This window comes from Rhipicephalus sanguineus, chromosome 4 (genome assembly GCF_013339695.2).
Source record: "Rhipicephalus sanguineus isolate Rsan-2018 chromosome 4, BIME_Rsan_1.4, whole genome shotgun sequence".
NCBI classification, from domain to species: domain Eukaryota; kingdom Metazoa; phylum Arthropoda; class Arachnida; order Ixodida; family Ixodidae; genus Rhipicephalus; species Rhipicephalus sanguineus.
The window spans coordinates 41,703,574-41,721,517 of NC_051179.1; the positions used below are offsets into that span (position 1 = coordinate 41,703,574).

General features: G+C 48.7%; 2 protein-coding genes across 2 annotated transcripts in view; one reads left to right on the top strand and one right to left on the bottom strand.

The window, feature by feature from the left end:
* The first annotated feature begins 32 nt into the window (after window positions 1-32).
* On the top strand, window positions 33-6,310 carry LOC119389819 (uncharacterized). Its single transcript, XM_037657214.2, has 8 exons — window positions 33-372; window positions 1,185-1,332; window positions 1,396-1,545; window positions 1,650-1,800; window positions 1,859-2,096; window positions 4,278-4,425; window positions 4,492-4,617; window positions 6,104-6,310. The coding sequence occupies exons 1-8, from the start codon at window positions 176-178 to the stop codon at window positions 6,104-6,106; spliced, it is 1,161 nt and encodes a 386-aa protein (XP_037513142.1). The 5' UTR covers window positions 33-175; the 3' UTR covers window positions 6,107-6,310.
* A 2,993-nt stretch (window positions 6,311-9,303) lies between these two features.
* LOC119389816 (msx2-interacting protein) overlaps window positions 9,304-17,944 on the bottom strand; it is a 199,463-nt gene continuing 190,822 nt past the window's right edge. The window contains exons 12-17 of the mRNA XM_037657210.2: window positions 15,655-17,351; window positions 14,677-15,327; window positions 13,302-14,285; window positions 12,839-13,039; window positions 12,152-12,310; window positions 9,304-9,446 (exon numbers count right to left, since the gene is read on the bottom strand). Coding sequence (XP_037513138.1) covers window positions 9,318-9,446; window positions 12,152-12,310; window positions 12,839-13,039; window positions 13,302-14,285; window positions 14,677-15,327; window positions 15,655-17,351 — 3,821 coding nt within the window. The 3' untranslated portion in view covers window positions 9,304-9,317. The remainder of the gene's footprint in view (window positions 9,447-12,151; window positions 12,311-12,838; window positions 13,040-13,301; window positions 14,286-14,676; window positions 15,328-15,654; window positions 17,352-17,944) is intronic.

The following is a 17,944-nucleotide window of genomic DNA, read 5'->3' on the forward strand; positions in this document are numbered from 1 at the left end:
AATTATTTTAACAAAATAAAAAAAGAATATCCCGCGTCAAACAGCCGTAGAAGATGCACCCTCACGAGCATCGCCAAGCGCGTGCTTTTTAATTCGGCCGTGTTGTGCGTTCAGTCGGCGGCGTTTAAATGCCAGCTCGAGGAACCTAGCACAAATTTAAAACCAAAGCTAGTTCATGGATTATGGTAGACGAACGCCCATAGCGCAGAATTCGCGAGCTCAAGCCCTGCGGTGCTGGACGACTCGGAACCTCCAGTGCGGTCACTGCTGTCACTTGCCAGTCATGGCTGGAGATGTGACGCATCCAAAGCACGGCGTGAACAGCGTCTTCTCACGGCGGGACATCGAAATCTTCGAGCGTTGGTTCAGGTGGTAAGTTCGCGAATGCATCCCGGCCATTGAGCACAGAACAACGGGCATAATTTGCAGATGGGAGGTGGGGGGGGGGGGGGGTGGCGAGGGGATTAGTGGAAAAATGCACGGTGCACGGGCCGAGCTGCGCACTCTAAAACCGAAGCTACTGCATGACTTCAACGCGAAAGGGGCATAAAAAAGGAGAGGGGAAAAGGGGAGTTTTTTAACCAATCTGCGGAGCGGGCGTCCGCACGAACCGCAGCGTTGGTCACTTGGTAGAGCGTCCGCCTCTTTCGTTTTTCTGTGCTGCCCTCTGCCGTTTTGATAGGGACCGACACAACCGGTATCGTCACAACGAAAGCCATCAAGGCGTTTCGCCACTTTTACGCTAGGAGAAGGGCGCATGCGCCGTGGCATCGTGAAAAAGGCGGATTCGGGAGGTCCTGAGTTCGATTCCCAGTGCCGCCGAATAACCACCGATTTATCTGATGGGGGGGGGGGGGGAGAGAGAGGCGACGCGTACGCGTCGGAGCGTCCTCGCGGCAAGGCAGATAATATCAGCCGCAGTTACTTGGAGTTCTGCCTTGTCCATGTGGCTTTTTGGCATTGAAATGAGGAGGTACGTGTTACACCTCCAGTCATCGATCGCTGATTTCGCTCATAGCGAGACGCATTAAAAAAAAAGAAAAAGATTTTGAAGCGAAGGAGCCTAAATGCATGTCTGCTGAGAGCAACTTCAAATTAATTTAGGCAAATAATTAATGTGATTGAGCACACGCATCCTAGACCAACATAGAGTGAATGCTAACTAGGTCTTTGTTTATTCGCAGTGGGGATCCAAAGGAAACTGGCCATCTGGATGCGGAAGGTCTCAAACGCCTGTGGACAAGTCTTCAAATGGACGTAACGCAGATGTCTGCCAAGTGGTTAATTGCCCTAGCAGACGACAACAGGAATGGGAAGCTCAACTTTGGAGAGGTACGTTGCACACGTTGTTCTGCGTGGTAGGAGCGTTTCATGAGTGAATGCATTTTGCTGCAGTTCCTATACCTGTGGATGATGGCGGCTGAAAATTCCGAGTTCCAGTCAACACCTGAAGGGCAGGCCATGCTGCGAACCATGCAAGCGTTTGAAATTTATCCTGTTGCTTCTGACAAAAAGCCCAGCACCTGCTACACTTTAAACCCATGGGTAAAGTCACAGTGATGCATATGTGCGAATTACACGAGACCATTTGCACATGCCTCACGCACTTATTTGAATGTCTACCCTTACAATGGACAATTTTCCTACAGGTACGATCAAGATTTCTTGACCAAGGAGATGAAGGGCGACCCCTTGACGTAAAACTGCCTCAATCTCGGATTCAAGAAGCACGAGAACTATGCGAAGGAGCTGCTAAGCAGCGGGCAGCATTCATAGCTCAGGCAAAGTCACTTTACGAAGGTAAACTTGAAGCACGCTTTCTTTCAGATAGTTTGCCATGGCCAGTATTGTTTTGCAGGAAGCACTCGACTGCAGCACAAGGTCCACGCAGAACGCCGAGCGGAATTCATCAAATGGGCACGCACGACTTTTGAAGACGACAAAGTCGTGCAGAAGAACCTCCCAGACCAAAACGAGCACGAGGAACAAATTACGTACCATGACGCATCCGTATGCCCGGTGATGAACAAGTCAACCCCTGCTATCAGCGAGTTCTCGCTGGACCAGTGTTCCTTTCTGGCAGACTGGTTTCACAGGTACCTATAAAATTTAACCGTGCATATCGTATGGCGGTGTATGATAGTGCTATGAGCAAGCTGTAAATTTTTATTCTTTACATATAGCGCACTATATTGAAGGGTCTGTGCATTGCATCACTTTTCTGCAATCATTACTATCTTTAACTGTCTGCTATGACTAGTTGTCTAGTTCTGCCGGTGCCATCAATCCCAATTAGCACATGTACACTCGCATGCACACTATCTTGTGTTCTTATCATAGGCTTGTCCACAATGATGGCAAGATGACTAGTTGTCTAGTTCTGCCGGTGCCATCAATCCCAATTAGCACATGTACACTCGCATGCACACTATCTTGTGTTCTTATCATAGGCTTGTCCACAATGATGGCAAGCAGGGCAGTAGGTTCCCTGAGCCAGCTAGAAGGGGGTGGGCGCACATTTGCTTCATATGCAAATGATTATGAAGGACAGCTAGCTTAGAATTATGTTGTGTGTGTGTTGGCATGTGTGGCTGCCTTCAAGCCGTGGTGAATCTAGTAGTATGGCCGCTATCACTTGTTAGTGCTGGTGTAAGAAAGATGATGAGGATGTAGCGAGAAAACCAGACACAAGGTGCAAGACAGTTTGCAGCAACGAAGACAGTCTGAACTGCTTGCCTTCTTTGCTCAAGACCCTCGTGCGGCCTTAACCGAAAGCTTTTTCGCTAAGCTTGGCATGAAAATTGAAAGGTTCACAGAAGCACACAGACTTTCTGCAAGTTCCTTTTTTAACAGTGGAGATGTTTAAGCTTGGCAAAACTCCGTTGTCCCCCTGTATTAACTGGTTGAGCAAGGAGGAGCCATGGTAAGAGAGGGAGAGTCCAGTCCAGTTATGCCTAGGTGCGCAAAGCCAAGAACGGAGCGTAGTATAGCATAGCAAGGGGGTGGGAAAAAGAAATGAGGGTGAGGGAAATGAGGGGGAGATGGTATTGTATAGCACAGTGTAGCAAGGAGTGAGGGAAGTGAGTGTGATGTGAGGGTCATGAGGAGGGAACAGGGTGAAGCATAGCATAGTCTTGCATAATATAGCAAGGGGGTGGGAAAGGGAAGTGAAGGCTAAGAGGAGTGATGGGAGGAGGAGGGAAGAGGGTAAAGCGTAGCGTAGCCATGTATATACTCTGTTCCAGAAGTTCCGTGCAGCAGAGCCAAGGCTACACGACCCTCGAGCGCAGGTTGTTGCGAAGCGAGAAGTAGTGCCCCATATACGTAGCCGTTGTTTGTCCTCATGACTTTTGCAAGCGGTCTCGTCGGAGGATTTTTACTTGAAGGCTTCTCTGCGTGTTGTAGCTGTGATTTGTATGACGATTTTGTCGCATTTTCTGTATAAAACAATTTTTGTGGCTCCATGATACTGAAGAAAGAGTTCTTGCATGTACGTGTTATAACATGCAAATGACGGAAAAAATAACGCTGTTGTGGCTCGTATGTGTTATGTTTTTACTTATAAAGTACGAAGGAATGGTACGACACTGTCTAAACTTTTATGAGTAGTCCGCACAGCCCGAGCGTCCACAGCGCCGCGGAGGACCCAGTCTTGGGTTGTGATTAGTCCGCGGTGGCAGATTTGGTCACTACTTAGTCAATATGGCGGCGCCTGGTTCACCTGTGCGATATCGTGCAAGTATCACGAAGACGCGCGCTTTTACGGTGCCGAGGAGAATATTTAACCGCTTTCACAATTACAGCTCATCTCACTGCGCAGTTGCACAGTGTCCCGAGACGCTCTTGCCGCTTTCGCTGCAGCGCTCGCCGCTAGCAGACGACAGGGCGTGGAAGGATACACTTAGATGTGCTCGCCCTCCTGATTGGCTGAGAAGGCCTGTAGCTTCCACAGTGCTGCACGGAACTTCTGGAACAGAGTATAGTATTATAGCGAGGGGTGGGAAAGTGAAGTGAAGGTGATGTGAGGGTTGAGGAGTAGGGGAGAGGGTGTAGCATATCATATCCATGTATAGTATAGTATTGCAAGGGGTTGGAAATGGAGGTTGAGGAGGGAGAGGGGGAGAAGGTAAAGCATAGCATCGTCTTGTACAGTATAGTGGGAAAGGAAAGTGATGGGCGTGAAAAGAAAGTGAGGGTGAGGAGATAAAGGCACCAGATCCACTGTTTCCTCAGTCTTCGCTGCCCGTTTTTTTTCTAACGCAATTCATTTTTTTCAGATGGGATATGAACAAGGATGGCTTGCTTGATGGGCATGAAATCCAGAACATGTTTCAATGCCTGCGAATTCCCATCAGCCCAAGTGGCTTGCATGCTATCGTCCAATACTTTGACGAGGACATGGACGGAAAACTCAACTTCCGCGAGGTTGGTGACACGAGTGACCGAGCATGGTAGAAGGGCTCCCCAACTGACAACTCACTTGCTTTGCAGTTCTTGCTCATGTGGCGTGCAGCGATATACGACCCAGACTTTCAACGCACCGCCGAGGGGTGCAAGATGGTCAAGCACATGCGAATCCACAACTTGCTACCCTACCAAGCAAAGAAGCCAGCATGGGTAAGTACCTATTTGTATGTGCTACTCTCCTGTGGCCTGGCTACTCGAATCAAAATAATGAATTACGCAAAGTTGTTTCTCAAAATTGCACGTGCAGCCGATTAGTGTCTCTCACACTTGCTATAAGTAATGGTAGGGCCTCAGAACATGCTCAAAAAGATATATGCAGTTGAGCTGAGTGGAAGTTCATTTCTGCGCAAATACGTTGAAGTTTGGAATTTTGTCTCTTGCATTACGAATGACACAGACGCATTAGCATTGGGCCAGCAGATCAGTACCGTTGCATTCTTGCAGTTCAAAAAGGATGCCGCTAACACTTCACTGGGGGTAGAAAAACAGAAAAAGGAAGTTGTTGCTGGCAGATTTATTAGTGCTATTTTGGTTTTGTGTCTTGAAGTGCTTTTGCACTGCTTTAGACAATAGTATTTTATAGAAATCACTTAGCGTAGTGAAGGAGGGAGCTACAAAAGGGAACTTTGGCTCTGACCCATGCTGTGAAGGTGATTGGCCGGTGAAGCTGCGGTATGATCCAACAAACCAATGTCACGTGAACAGTGGCCAAATGAGAAATTCCTCTGCGTGAAATGATTGACAGCAAGTCAGTCAAATGCACGATGCCAAAACGCTGCTCTTGGGGAGCCCTAACTATGCATGGCCTTCCGCTGCATTATCACAACACAAATCAGTTGCTAGGTGAGCTCTTCCTTTACATATGAAAGTGTAGCAACGTCTGTTCACATGCTACAGTTGCTGCTTCCTGGCAACTGCAGCTTATGTAACTGTAATCTTTAACAGGAAACCCAACTGGCAAACGCTACGTGCGTTTGCATTGCTTCAACCTGCCTAGTCATCTACAATGAGGTTTTGACACTTGTGTTCTGCTTTACTGAAATGAGTACCACTGAGGAGTGTCTTGCATGCTGAATTTGAATGGAGACGGGCACTTCTTGCTTCAATTCTGTAATAGTTTTCTGTCTACTGTTTTGTTGACAGGGACAAGGAAATTCTGGGATCAGAGTTATAGTAAACAGCTTTGTTGTAAAACTGCCATCCCTCTTGCAGTAGTGCAGTGTTTCAAAGGAAACTGATATGGATTTCTCAGAAAGTGTTGTCAAAGAGTTTACTGCTATGCTACTACTGGGTGGCAGTCTTTGTTTTGATCGGCCTCAGTCCCGAGGGTTTATGCTAATATGATTCAACAAAGCGATTTAACGTGACACTTATAACTTGATATGCAGGAAAAGCAATTTTAAAAATCAGAGTTTACCTTTAAAACTTCTTTAGTTTTGTGAGCCGCCTCTGGCTCCAGCAGCAAAGCACTTCACACATATTTTCAGCATGAGGAACAGGCAAGAGATTAGCATTGCAAAAGCATCAGCGATTTTTGCCACACTAGGTGTGTATGCAAGGTTCGATCAATGTGACGTCCCGTTGTGCGACAACGCTCGTGTGTGGTGCGCTGACCAAGGGCTCTCTTCTTGCGCAGTGACCACGAGCGTGCCACCGGAGAAGCGTCACACGACGAGAAAGAAACGAGACGACAGAGACCGTTTTTTTTTTCATTTGTTACACCTCCTCGTTTTTATTTACGTTACTAATAACTTATGTGTATCACTGCTCTGCGTGGTATGGACAAAAAAGAAATTAAAAATAAAAACATGAGAAGAAACGGGATAAAAAGGGGGAAGAAAAACTCGTGAGGGGGGTGGTGTGTCAAACCGAGCCCGACGCGACCCCCCCCGGCCACCCCCGAGGCGCCCCTCGGTGGATGCCACTATGTACAAGTTTGGGTAGCCAAGGGGGAGGACGGGGGTGCGAGAGGACTTCGGCTTGCCCCCCCTCTCTTTTTTTTTTTTCTTGACAGCCAGCCACAGACGATGAAAAATCAGGTGACGTAAACACTTTTTTTTTTTTTCTTTCACACATTAAAAATGGAGCTCACACGTGAACAATGATTGGAGTAGCAGAGAGAACAGAATATAGAACAGTCGTTTGGTTAAGGTAGTGGAACGCCCCTTCCTACGCATTTTTTTTTTCTTCTCTGCAACGCGCGCGCGGGTCGCATCGAAACAAAGTGAAAATCACGCCCTGGTGTTTGTGAAACGACTGGGAGACATTTCCCCACATGTAGTAAACGTCTGACGATACACCGGCTGGTAGTAGTATATAGATAGAGACTCCTTTGAAAAATGGCTTGAGCAAACGGGAGAAAAACAGCAAGGAGGACTCGGCGACACCCCCCCCCCTTTTTACCCCCCCCCCCCCTTTTCCCCCCTCACAGACTTAGGTGCATCATGTTCTTTCTTCCATTACCTCGTCCACACCTTTTCTTTTTCTTTCCTCTCTCGCGATGCCTTCCTTACCGTGCATCTATCTGAAATACCTCTCCCTGAATTTCAAAATTAAAGGAGTTAAGCACCAATAGGCATGCGGCAACACGTTCCTACATACCATCACTTTCAACGCAAGTGTAAAATTATGTCAACTGCAATGCCCGCTACTAAACAAATGCAACGCCCAATGTCCCTTTTTAAGTGGCACTGCGCTTGCCGATTAAAATGCGGTTCATGATCGTACACGCAAACAAACTATAAATAGTATAAACTTCGCTTCTGAATCAAATCACTGGGATAAAAATGCGATTCACAAAAAACACTGACACTTCGTTAACCTCCCATCAATCGGTGACAAGCGTCTCGACCCGTCCGGACTGTCGCGCGCCTCCGAGCAAGCTTATTTTTTTCCACTTTGAAAAATGTGAGGTGTGGCTTTGAAAAGACATCACAAAGAATCGTTTTTTCCCCCTTTTCTTTTTTTTTAAATTTTGAAGAGAAAGGTTTGTTGTTGTTGAATGTACAGACAATACAATACACACGTAGCAGCTTATGTACAAAATTTACAGTCGCGTTAGACTACTACTTGAACCCCCTAGACATCAACCCCCATCCCTTCCCGAAAACAACGAGGGGATGGGGGCAAAAAAAAAAAAAAAAAGTCTCGTCTCCATAGGCGAGAAAAAAAAATCGACACCCTTTGTAAAGCATGAATAAAATGCACAAGAGTTCGCTTTTCCACAATAACAAGAACAGGAAAAAAAGTTAAAAACTATGCCAGGTACAATCTTTTTTTCTTCTGTACAACTAAACACAATGAATGAAAATGAGAAATGTGTGAAAAACCAAAGAAGAACCACTGTACACATTCTGAACAATATTAAGTGACCGACGATCGAAAAAGAAAAAAAGCCGCATAATGCTTTGCGTCATTGATGTAACATATAGTCCATTTTGACGAAAAAAATATTGTGCAAGATGCAACAACACAATGTACAGTGGGTATGCAACAAAAGAAAAAAACACTTCACAATCCCTCGAGGGGGGTGTGTGGTTTCTACGTCTCGCTCTCCACAACCATGTTTTTTGTTTCTTTTGTTGTTGTTTTCTGTTTACACAGCGAAGGAGCAGTTCGTGACGACGCTCGGTACAATGACGTGAATATCTCTGCATGGTTTTGCACGCCGTTTACGCAAACGCGCGCGTGTGGTGTTGTGTGTGTGGTACGTGTGTGGCAATGAAATCCCTGACTTGAAGAAAAAAACACCTCTCGCGCCACCCTTTTTCTTCTATGAGTGAGACATTATACAGAAACTGTACATTACTACTGTTGTCAATATGCACACACCTACATACATACGTACATACATACACACACATGCATTGGACAACAGTTTTCTTTTTTGAAGGAGAGCACAATTAACCTTCTCGCCTCGGCTAGTAATATGTACACACGGAAAATCTTTGCCTTATTTACTTATATCACATGGTAGTTTGAGCCTGCATCTATATATAGCGCTTTTTTCCCCCTCTTTCTTCACTTTCTCGGTGCGTCTCTCTTCTTTTTTTTTTCTTTCACCTGTTCCGACGTTCTAACCAGCCTTCGACGTTAAAGACTGGCGATGCTCTCTTTTTTAACTGGAGATTATTACTTCATATACATAATATGTATATATATATAATGTGTGTATGTATATATATATATATACTGTATGTATACATACATAAATATATGTACACATTCACATCGATCGCTTATGTACAAGACAGATAATGACGGGAGAACTCTAGACGAAACGGAAAAACACCTCGCCCGCCCCACCCCTTTTTTCCCCGGTGCACGTGTGGTCACCCACACGTTCTTCGACTTGCCCGACCCTCAGCCGACCCAAATGCAGTAGTGCGACATAGTACTCCTCTTTCTCTCAACAACACAAGAAATAAAAACAGGGGCGAAGACGAGGGACGGCAGCGACCAACTGCGTGCGCGGTGCTCGTGGCGGCGATGTGGGAAGAACTCCCAGGAAGGGAAAAACAGGCGACACAGCTGTCGGGCGTCAAGGGGTTGGGCGAGTTGTGGCGGTGGCGCGGGCTGCCGTCCCTTCGTCTCTCATAAAACTCTCTGCGCCGTAATATGCAAGTGGCCAAAAGATAACGAAGTTGTTAGCAGAGCACCATTGGTTTCTTGGGTTTGGGTTGTTTTTTCACTTCTTTTTGCGGTTTCGTGCGGAACAACGGGACTTCACACTTCAAGTCTTTTGTTGTCTGCCGAGGACATGTTGACGGCGAGATCTGTTTCTTTGTCGTGGATGTTGTAGGGGGGTTAGGAGGAACAGCGGATAGTCTCTTTTCTCTCCGTCCCCTCGTTCACACAGTGGCGATGATGACCAACAGGTGGGCGATGTCGCTGACACTGTGTAGCAGGTCTGGTGCGATGCGTGCCATGTTCTCGTTGGAGAACTCGCACGAAGGAAAGATGTGGATCACATAGGCCGGCTGCAAGCGCCAAACAGACAGAGAGATCAGTCTCGGTACACTTCCTGGCCATTAGAGCCAGTTTTAAACTAAATTCTGGGGTTTACAAACCACGACGTGATTACAGGGCATTCTGTAGTGGGGCTGCCGGATTAATTTTTTTCAACCTGGGGTTCACTAACATGCACTTTCTTCGTGCATAAAATGTACGTTCAATGGTGCATGCCTGTGCCTTCTTTTCAAACACGGTGAAATGATAGTTATATCGGCTTGATTACACATTTTTTCAGAATGGTATCACACTGTGCTAGAGTGGAAAAATGAGATACAGAGAGGTCAAATAAATAAACAACAATAGCAAAAGTTCTGATCACTCTATCATTGTGCTGTAAGAAGCCTTCTGCTGTGAGGAAATGATTCTATGCTCATCGAAGTTCTAATTGACCACAATAACATGTCCCCTACTCTAGTAAATGATTGCTTTTATGGTAGTGGCATTTTTCTGTTATGCTTTCTCTTGTTCATGATATCGCTCGATATTAGAATCCTTGGCACATCCGTGCAAATTTCTTGCATCACAGCAATATAAACATTTTAAACTGCACTCTAACAAGCATAACTATGCTTTAATCGAAACCTTGATAAGCACTTACGTCTTTGGTTTCATTCACTGAAGTAACTAACCAATCAAGTGTTTCTCGCCTCAGTGCTGTGCCGCACCCCGATTACAGTGGAACCCCGCTGTTACGTTCCTCACTGCTGCGTTTTCCCGGCTGTTACGTCGTTTTCCGCCGGTCCCGGCATAGCTCCCATAGGATACAATGTATTGGGAACCCCGTTGTTACGTCGTAACTGTCGGACCGTTCACGTATGATATGTCACGAAGTGCGCTCGGAGCCGACCGAGTGACTACCAAAGAGAGCGGCCATGGTGCATTTTCACGCAGCTTGGCCTCGTTTGACCGTAATATTAGCCGCATGAGAGGCGCAAGCAACAGAATCTTTCAATTGATGCAAACAAAAGCATGGCCTTCGAGATTCAAATTGCAAACATGGCGTCTATGACGTAACTGCTTGCGAAAGAAAGGCCTTCGAGATTGGCATTTACTATTGACAAAAGCATAGCCTTTGAGATTTGTATTGCACAAACATGGCGTGTATGACGTAATTGCTTGCGAAAGCAAGGCCTTCGAGATTGGCATTCACTTTTGCCATCGCGTTGGCGTAGACTCATCATCATCGTTATTTGTCGGAGAACGGGAGGAGTTCGAGCTGGTTGGAGCTCGCATGGTCGTGCGTGCGGTTCGCGGTCGGACTCGCCGCGCCGGTCGTGATTGCGTGTGCTTAGTTCTTTCATGCCTAAAGCTGTTGCTGTTAAAAAAATCACATACGTTGATTACATTTCTGTGGATGAGGCCGTCCTAAGCTCCGTGTTTCTATCCATCGACTAGATCGCGGCTGAGCGCGCCAATTTTCGTGCTGCTCGTAAGAATTGAAATAAAATTCTGTACCATTAAATATTTTGCCGTTTTTCCCGTTTTTCGGCTCTTACGTTTCCCGTCTCTTACGTTTATTTCCTACGATCCCTTCAAAAACATATCAGCGGGGTTCTACTGTACTCTCTGGTTGTGGTGATCGACTGCCGACTCGAAGGTCGCGGGATGGAATCCCAACTGCGGCGGTCGCATTTTGATGAGGGTGAAATGCTAGAGGCCCGTGTACTTGGGTGCACGCTGAAGGACCCCAGATGGTCAAAATTTCCGGAGCCCTCCACTCTGGTGGTGTCCCTCATAATCATATTGTGGTTTTGGGATGTAAAACCGCAACAATTATTATACAGTTAAAACTCGATCTAACGAAGTAATCTCGGTTCCCCAGCAAATACCCATAGGGCCCAGTGTTATCATCAACCTGAAATAACAAACTAGCTTTGCCACCAAACCCGATTTAATGAAGATTTCCTAAAGGTAACTGAGTAAAAAAGCGGTGAGTTCTTTCCAATTTAGCAGAGACGGGTTTTCCTTCAAGTGTGCGCCCTAACACTGTCACAATGAAACGTCTAGGCCCTACAGCTTTACACTCAAACCTCGATATAATGAACACGGATATAACGAATTATCGGTTATAACAAAGTAAATGAAGAATAGTCTTGTCATACAGTGTTACAAATATACGTTTGTAACAAATTTTGAATACGAGCTTATTTTCGAGTCAGATGCGACTTTGTTATAATGCGGTTTTAGTGTAGTTTGACGAAGCTGCATGCCACACCCATGCATGGAGCAATGGACTTGGCAGTCGGTAGTGCCCTTACGTACCGGATGGTGCTACGGGCGGTGGTGTTTGGTTTCGCGATTTCTGCTCGCACAATCAATTCATTCATTCTCCTTGTCTCCGCATATCGTTCGCCCGTCACTGCTTCATGTGGCCATCTTTCTGGCTTGCATCGCCCGGACATGGTGCCCCCTATGTCTGGGCGGCATAGGAGGCTTTCTGTCAGGGCTGCCCTTGCGGTCTTTTCACGTGCACAAGAGTAGATTGGCAGCAAGAATAATGGCCTGGTAGTGTTTGGTGGTTGTTGCTACATTGCAATTTTAGATTTCAAAGAGCCGAAAAATCCCTTTCATGATTTTAGAAACTTCCCGATTTAAATAAAATAATTCGTGGGTCCCCGTCACTTTGTTAGATCGAGTTTCAACTGTATATTATCTAAGCCAAGAGGCTCACCTGCTGAGAGCCGGGGGCGGCCGCGTTGACAATGCCGGCAGCCTGCTTCAGCTGTAGGTAATTGATAAATCCATTGCGCAGGTTGTTGGACTGCTGCAGTACGTCCATGTGGTCTCGTCCACAGGGTAATGCCAGCAGAATGCAGTGCTCGTCCACCATCTGCAAAGAATTGGGGGCAAACACGATGCAGATTCGATGCCGTCTAATTGGCCGTCTCACAGTAGCGCTCAATATCACATAACTTAATCTCCTTAAAGACTTCAAATAGGCGTATTCCATAAGGAGTGAGTATACAATGAACGAAATAATACAACAAATACAACAATGGGTGTTTTTATAATGAGTCTGAATGCCAGAGATCAAACAGAGTTTATAATTTAGGCCTGGGCAGTCTGGCACAATAAATAATGAAGTTTTCTCCATGGTGGGGAAGTTTTCTGTGCATAAACCTAGATCTGCCGTGCAGCAAGAGTGGCTAGGTTCAATTTAAGACTGGAGTAAATGAGTTTCAACGAATGAGGCACAGAGGTGCAGCAGTCAAAAGCGAAAACAAACGAAATTAGAGGCAGCCGTTCCGTTTAAGCAGCAATTTCATTTTAACATTTTTTGTTCACCGACCTTCTATACTCAACACACCCAACAGTATGAAATAAGTGAATGAATGAATGGATGAATGGATGGACTCACCTGCATTTTTCGGGCAACTCCTTCCAGCTGTGTCTGCTCAAGCCGCATCCGCTGAGCGATGCGGACTGGCGGCGTGCAGCCGTCGGTCATGGGTGGAAGGGACGCGACGGCAATCCTGGAGTTGCCCGACACGAAGTGCATTTGCACGGCCGCTTGGTCGTTCTTTAGGGCTAGCAGGCCTTGCCACATGACTGGGTAGCGCTGCACACACACACGTGGACACACAATATTAGTGTTACAGTAATCACCGAGGGTCACGAGTCCAACCGGTCCAGCTTTCATCACTTATTTTACACGAAACAACGGAATGCAACCCATGGTCACATTCAGTTTCATTTAGATCTGCCGTCCACCCTATCTATAGTAAGAACATTTTTTCCTGCGACATATCGCGGCAACTGAAAATTGTGGTGTCTAACAAAATGAGGATCATCGGTGCAAGGCCAGGCAGCTGCGTGCTTACCTGTAACAAGAAGGAGTCCCCCTGTGGAGGCACTTGGCTGGCATGCGGTGGCGTCTGCGGCTGAGATCGAGGTGCCGCAGGCGGAGGTGCCAAGGCATGTGCAGGCGGTGGGCCGAGGTGCAGGGGCGCCTCGAGGCCCGTCTGGCGCCGATCGAATGGAACCCCCTTCTTGGCCACGTCGGTCTCCTTTTTGAGGGCCAACGCGCCTCCCGGCGAGTGCAGGAAGGGCGGCGAGCCCCCCAGGCCCCCCGTCGGTTCGTGGAAGCCCTGGTGGGCGGCAGGGGGCTTGGGGGGCTCGTCTGAGGAGGGACCCTTGTCCGCGGGCCCGAGGTGACCGGCCCCCCGCAGACCGTAGGGGCTGGCCACCGCGGGGGAGTCCGTCACTCGCTCCTGCGGCGACGAAGCCACCCGGGGGCTTGTCTGGCGCAATGGCGGGAACGGCGGCCGCAGCAACTCCTTGCCGGGGACTTCCTTGGGTGCTCCCTCGGCTACGGTGGGCTCCGCATCGCTCCCTTTGAGCGGCGGTGGTGGACGACCTTCTTTCGATACGCCCTCGCGGGGCTCGGGCGGTGCTCGGAATCCGCCGGATGGGTATGCGAACCGCAGCCCCTGCGCTTCGGGTGGCAGGGCGTAGTGAGGGTGCTGCTGTGCCGCTGCGTACAGCATCTGCTGGTGATGCATGTAGGCCGACAGCTCCGGCGTGTGCATGCCCAGGTGGCCTGCCACCAGCAGTTGCTGACCGGGTGAAGGGCGCAAGTGCAACAGCTCTTGAGGCGGTGTGGCAGTCGGGTTGGGGCCACCGACGTGCAAGCTCGCTCCCGGTCGCCCCAACCCGCCTCCCATGTACTGTGAAGCAGCAACGGCCAGCTGGTAGTTCTTGTGCTGCTGCATCAAGTGTGGATTCTGGAGAAGCTCGGCTATCACGCCTCCGCCAGGTGGAGCCACCCCAGTTGAGCCCCCAGTGGCAGCATGCGAGCTTCCGGGCTGTAAACATGGCAATGGAGTGGCATTGGAATTTTGTGGGGAGTGAGCTACAAGTACACAGAGCTGCCACAGGCATTCTCAAGTTATACGGTAGTCTGTCTCTTTGTAAGATTGGTGGTTGTGCCCTGTACACAAGTATTGTGCATTTAAGATCATTGCTTTCTACCATCAAAATCTTGTACAATCCTGCAAATCTGGCATTTAACAACACATGCTGCCAACGAAAGAAAACAAGAAAAGCAAATATTTTTCATGTGAGTTGAGGCCTTTCTTTGCAGCAGACAAGTGATGAAGGTGATAAAGCAGCCCCAAGACCAGGGTACGCTGCTATCAAAGAGCACATTGTGACTCCCTCGATAACCAATATGGAAGGATTTTGCATCAGACTCACCATGCCCGATGGTTCGTAGCCCCCGAATGGTGGCTGAAGGAAGCCGCCAGTCTGTTTTGCCGCATGCTGGATCCCTGACAGGGACCCCTTGGATCCGACCGGTGCCCTCTGTTCGTGAATCTTTGTGGGTGCTTGGGTCATGATGGCAGGACCCTGCTGTTGTGGAGGGCCTTGGCTTCTGCTCGCTACGACTCCCTCCAGGGTCAGCTGGCGTGGCACTGGGGCAGGAGGCGTGCGAGACGCCGATCCCACGCGTCCCACAGCCTGCGAGGGCATGGCAAATCCCTCGGCCTTGATGTGACTGGAGGTGACCACGTGCGGCTGCTGCGGTGGCTGAAGGTGTTGGGTCACCGACACGGGCACTCCCTTCATCTCACCCAGGTGGTGCGAGGGGTGCAAGCCCGGACCTTGCTGCGGTTGCTGCTGCTGGTGCTGTTGCTGTGGTGGTGGCTGTAGTGGCTGGTGGTGGTGTTGAGACAACTGGTGTTGTGATGCCTGTTGCTGAGGTACCTGATGCTGCTGCTGTTGCTGCTGCTGCAGCAGCTGCTGGTGAGATGATGGCGCGTGCAGCTGCGCATGCTGCTGTGCGTGTGACGGGTGTGACTGAATGTGCTGCTGCGGATGGTGGTGAGGCTGCTGTGATGGTGGACCCTGAAGGTGAAAAAAGAAATGACAACGTATGAGAAACAAAGTAACACTGCAAAAAAAAAAAAAAAACACACTCCTGATACATATATCTTTTTAATCTATGTTTCACATCACTCTGCAAACGAAATTCTCAAGACTGTTGTTCTGGCTTTTTGGGCACAGAGTGCAGGGCACTGGCACAGTTGGCATACAAGCCAAACAGGATTCTTGAACCAATGCCATACCACATGTGTGGCCATCCAACCCACCAGAAGCGTGTAAAATGGGAAAAACTAGCATGCTTTGTGTGCAATAGCGCCAAAACAATGTGCGTAAGCGTGGCCTGCTCACCTCCATCTTTGGTTGGTTGCAGTGCACCTGTGCAGGGTTGGGCCCTCCGACCATCGCATGCGCAGGGCCGGGCATCTTGTTGGCAGCTTCCTGTTGTGGTAGCGATGGAGTACGCACCACCGAAGGATGCACGCCCCTGACCAGATGCTGCTGTCCAGTCAGGCTGGTGAATGACGATGGGTACTGGGGTCCAATGGGCGGACGGGGTCCGACCCACACGCCCAGTGGAGGTTGACCCAATGACATGGAGGGCTGTCCGAGAGACACCGGAGGTTGACACAGTGACACCGGGGGCTGCCCCACTGACGCAGCTGGCTGTCCCAGTGACACAGACGGTTGTCCCATAGAGACACCGGGTGGCTGCCCCAGTGACACGGGGGGCTGTCCCACCGGTGGCAGTGACAGTCCCTTGGCGCCAATAAAGTGGCCTGGCATGGCACCTGTTGGCACTGATGCGCTAATGGGCATGTTGCTGGGCGGATGCTGCTCTGGAATCTTTATGGCTGCTACGGCAGGGCCAACGGGCATCTCAGATGGCTTGCTTATGGCTGCCTCGGGCCTTACGTGAGCAGCGGACATCTTCTGCAGTTCTGATGGTGACAGGGTTGTAACAACTGCTTGTTGTGCAGGCCTGCCATGGATTACAGGAGCTTGCAAAATTCCGTGGCTCTTTGCAGTGCCAGAGTGTGCCAATACTGGTGGTCGCTGGATCAGTTCGAGAGGAGGCTTGCCTTCCTTCTGTTGTGATTTTGAGTCGTCCGCAGTAATGGACTGAGACGGAATCGTCCAGGACGAAATGCTCGCTTCCACTGAAGAACTGACAGCTGTAGTTTTGGTGTCTATGATGCTAGCAGCCGTCTGTTGGCTTTGTGGCTTCACAATTCTTGATGGAACTTCGGCCTCGGATGCTGCCGCTGGGGCCGCTGCTGCCGTTGTTGCTGCTGTAGCAGTTGTTGATGCAGCGGCCGCTGCCACCACCACCGAGGGCTCTCCGCTTTTATTTACAGGTGTCAGGAAGCCAGTGACAGGGTCAATGAGCTCCGTCGGGCTCAGCCGTGAGTCACTGTCTTCAGTTTCACCCAGGCCCGCAGAGGCTCTCGTCTTCTGCTCATCCTTGACTGCTGCTTGTTCTTGCCTCACTGGTGGCGCAGCAACTGTTGCTTGCAAGACGTCTGTGCGAGTTGCCTCAGGCCTAGGCTGTTGCTGTGAGGAAAGGTCATCTTTGGAGGGTTCAGCTTCGTGGGGAGGTTCTTCCTTCACTCCCGTGTCTTTCGACATTTCTGCCTTGGCTGCAGACCGTGTGAACCTGAAGGATCGCAGAGACATCTTGGATTCTGGCTTGCTAGTGTGCTCTGAGTCAGTCACTGAACTTGATGTTTCTACTGCTGCTGCTGCTGCTGCTGTTGCTGCTACTTGTGGTGGTGGTGGTGGTTGTGGTTGTGGTGGCAGTGGGGGTGGAATGATGGTAGAAACAGGAACAACTGGTTTACTCTCCTCAATATTATCCTTGACTTTGTTGTCGGCTATGATAAGCACCGGGGTTTCGTTCTTTGCTTTTGTTGTTTCAGCGGTGCCCTCTGGCTCGGATTTTGATGGCATTTCCTCATTCCGCCTACTTGACCTGGTTCTTCGGGCTGCTCGGGTCATAGGCCCCTCCAAGTGCAAGTCACCTTCTTCTTCGGGTGCCTTGAAGTGTCCTGCGAGGTTCAGCAAATGTGGGACCATCTTTACTCATCTGTTGCTTACGCCAATTTAAAGATGTGCCCACACTCTCCGCAGCACTGCCCTACTGCATAAATGCAACTAAAAGCACGCAAAAATGCACCAGCCTGCTAATAAGAAACGTTTGTTCATCACTTAGCAAAGCAAATGTTGTGTAGAAAGGGCGACACAAGTTGAATCTCAACAACAGAAAAAAAAGAAAGCGAGACGACAGTGCTTCATCTATCACCTTTGTCGTCTCTCTAATTCTTCCTTTTGACACTGTTTTCAATATTCCTTGTTTAATTCGGTTAATATAATGGCCCAAGGAGCTTTGCCTACTCAAAGCGTCCAAAACAGATCAAATGCCATAACTGTATTTTTGAATATACGGCAGTCATTAGTCAAGTTTACAATTTTTGCCCTTGAAGTCACTATTGCAGCAGTTCATTGAAAATCCTGCTTGGCTGCTATTTCTGCCAAGTGTTCGTGATCTGTGTAGGGATGGGCGAATAGCAAACTTGAGGTTCGAAGTGAATTAGAAGCGAATAGTGATTTGGCCAAATATTCGAATAGTATATATCACGTA

Coding starts and splice junctions, on each gene's coding strand:
- LOC119389819 (XM_037657214.2), top strand. CDS start 176: ATGGATTATGGTAGACGAACGCCCATAGCGCAGAATTCGCGAGCTCAA. Junction 373..1,184: donor TTCGAGCGTTGGTTCAGGTG/GTAAGTTCGCGA, acceptor GTTTATTCGCAG/TGGGGATCCAAAGGAAACTG. Junction 1,333..1,395: donor GGAAGCTCAACTTTGGAGAG/GTACGTTGCACA, acceptor ATTTTGCTGCAG/TTCCTATACCTGTGGATGAT.